This window comes from Penaeus japonicus, unplaced genomic scaffold, assembly GCF_977035675.1.
Source record: "Penaeus japonicus unplaced genomic scaffold, GWHDUDI00000001_assembly GWHDUDI00000042, whole genome shotgun sequence".
In the NCBI taxonomy this organism is placed as follows: domain Eukaryota; kingdom Metazoa; phylum Arthropoda; class Malacostraca; order Decapoda; family Penaeidae; genus Penaeus; species Penaeus japonicus.
Window position 1 is genome coordinate 17,753,524 of NW_028234444.1, and position 1,841 is coordinate 17,755,364.

At 43.7% G+C, this 1,841-nt stretch overlaps 1 protein-coding gene across 2 annotated transcripts in view; it reads right to left on the reverse strand.

Annotated features, from left to right (window-relative positions):
• Window positions 1-1,278, reverse strand: part of LOC122263392 (uncharacterized) — a 14,657-nt gene extending 13,379 nt beyond the window's left edge. For both annotated transcript variants that reach the window (XM_043031798.2, XM_086534850.1), the window contains exons 1-5: window positions 1,119-1,278; window positions 787-928; window positions 539-670; window positions 255-401; window positions 1-130 (exon numbers count right to left, since the gene is read on the reverse strand). The exon at window positions 1-130 is cut by the window's left edge and continues 2 nt beyond it. In XM_043031798.2, the coding sequence (XP_042887732.2) occupies window positions 1-130; window positions 255-401; window positions 539-670; window positions 787-928; window positions 1,119-1,175 (608 nt within the window). In that variant the 5' untranslated portion in view covers window positions 1,176-1,278. The remainder of the gene's footprint in view (window positions 131-254; window positions 402-538; window positions 671-786; window positions 929-1,118) is intronic.
• Between the last annotated feature and the right edge of the window lie 563 nt (window positions 1,279-1,841).

A 1,841-nucleotide genomic window follows, 5' to 3' on the forward strand; every position in this document is an offset into this window, starting at 1 on the left:
TCGATGCAACACAGGCAGTCTGTGCCGTGGCATCCGTTTTCTAGAACCTGGCCATCACACCCATCACTCGCCTTAACACAAATACCACTCGCACGCTCGCAGAAGGGTTTACGAATACAGATACTTGTGTCTGGAATTTTTTCAGATATGATATATCTACAGGGGGCGTACGTTCTCTGTGGGATGATATCCTGGTGATGATATACGACACAAGTTCTTATCTAAAAGGATAGCTGAAGTAGGAGAGGTCTTACCCAAGATGCAACAGGCACAGAGGATTCCTTTGCAGCCCATATTGTAGGTGGTTCCATTGCAAGCTACTTTGCCTTTCTCAAAGCAGGTTCCATTATGTTCCTTGCATATACTTTTAGGTTTGCATTCCACGGTAATGTTGACTGGGTCTGTTCATAGAAACCAAATAAATAAGTAAATAGATAAATAAAATAAAAACTTATTCAAATGATTCAGTAACAAAGACTCCTGAATCCTTTGTCAACACAGCAAAGTAGCTCCAGATAAGCGGAGCGAAGTGCCTTACTCTCAACACAGCACTTGCAGCCCTCTGATTGACAGCCGTCCAAGAGTGTCTCTCCGGGGCAGTCGTCCTCCTCGGGGATACAAGTGCCGTTCCTCTCGTCGCAGAAGTTCTTCTCGATGCACACCGTGGGATCTGGCGATTGCAACGGAAAGGGTCAGTAACGACGGAAAGGTCTAGCGCTTCGAGCTTTCAGGTGGGCGTTTATCTGGAAAGCGCGGAGAGGAATGAAAAAGCGCCAGTCACTTTACCAGAGACGCAACAGGCGCAGTCTTTGCCCTCGCAGCCATGGCCGAAGGATGAACCATTGCAGGATGATTCGTCTTTCAGATAGCAAGTTCCATTCTTACTAGAACACGACGCTTTGGGCGTGCAATCGCTTGCAGCGGCGACCTGCGGAGAAGGAACTTTCAATCCCTGTACTCTTGCAATTCGAAACTTGCAGTATTGAAATAATTCACAATAACAATTAGGCAATGTCCCGAGAAAGAAAATAAAGCCATGAATACTATTGCAGAAGTAATGAAACCGGTTTTAGACACTGCCAACAGTGACTCCTGACAGTGACAAGAGTGAGTGTTACCTGTAGCAGGCAGACGCCAGCGAGAAGGACAGTCAGGCAAGCAGACAAGGACCTCATTGTCGTCTCGAGTTAGTTTCTGGAGCGAAATTCAGCGGTCGAGAGAAACTAAGTGTTAGACGTCTTCTGAACGTGAGGATGAGGAAGGCTTGTTGATCTTCCTTCGTGGTGTTGGCCCTATTTATATGCCTCCTCGAGGGGGGCGTGGCTTCAGACCCCGCCTCATTGTAAACAGCTGTCTGGCTTGAAACACCTGGTCCACACAAAGGTCATTTTATTTGATGGTGTTGCTTGCACTTCATTCGTTTTCTGTATAATATAATGTAAGTAAAATTTACAATAGTATTTCCAATTGCATGCCATATCACTATTGCAGAAAATATCATTATTATCACTAGGAAGTGACAACACCTACGATTTAGTTATCTAAAAAAAAGAAAAGAAAAAAAAAAAAAAAAAAACATGACAAACATCCAGCGATGATTTTTGCATGATTATTTCCCTTGGTCCTGAAAGGTAATTAAATATGCGATTCTCGTTATCGGGGTTCAATTAATTGAACTTTTCCAACCAACTAAATCAACGAACCTGTGTAGCCTATTTCGATATCCTTGGACCTACTTCCATAATATTGAAAGCATTTCCCTTTATCAAATTCTCTTCTTTTGTGCTTGTTGTCGAGAGACTCGGCAAGTCAAGAGGAAAAACTACGCTTTATTCCCTGGG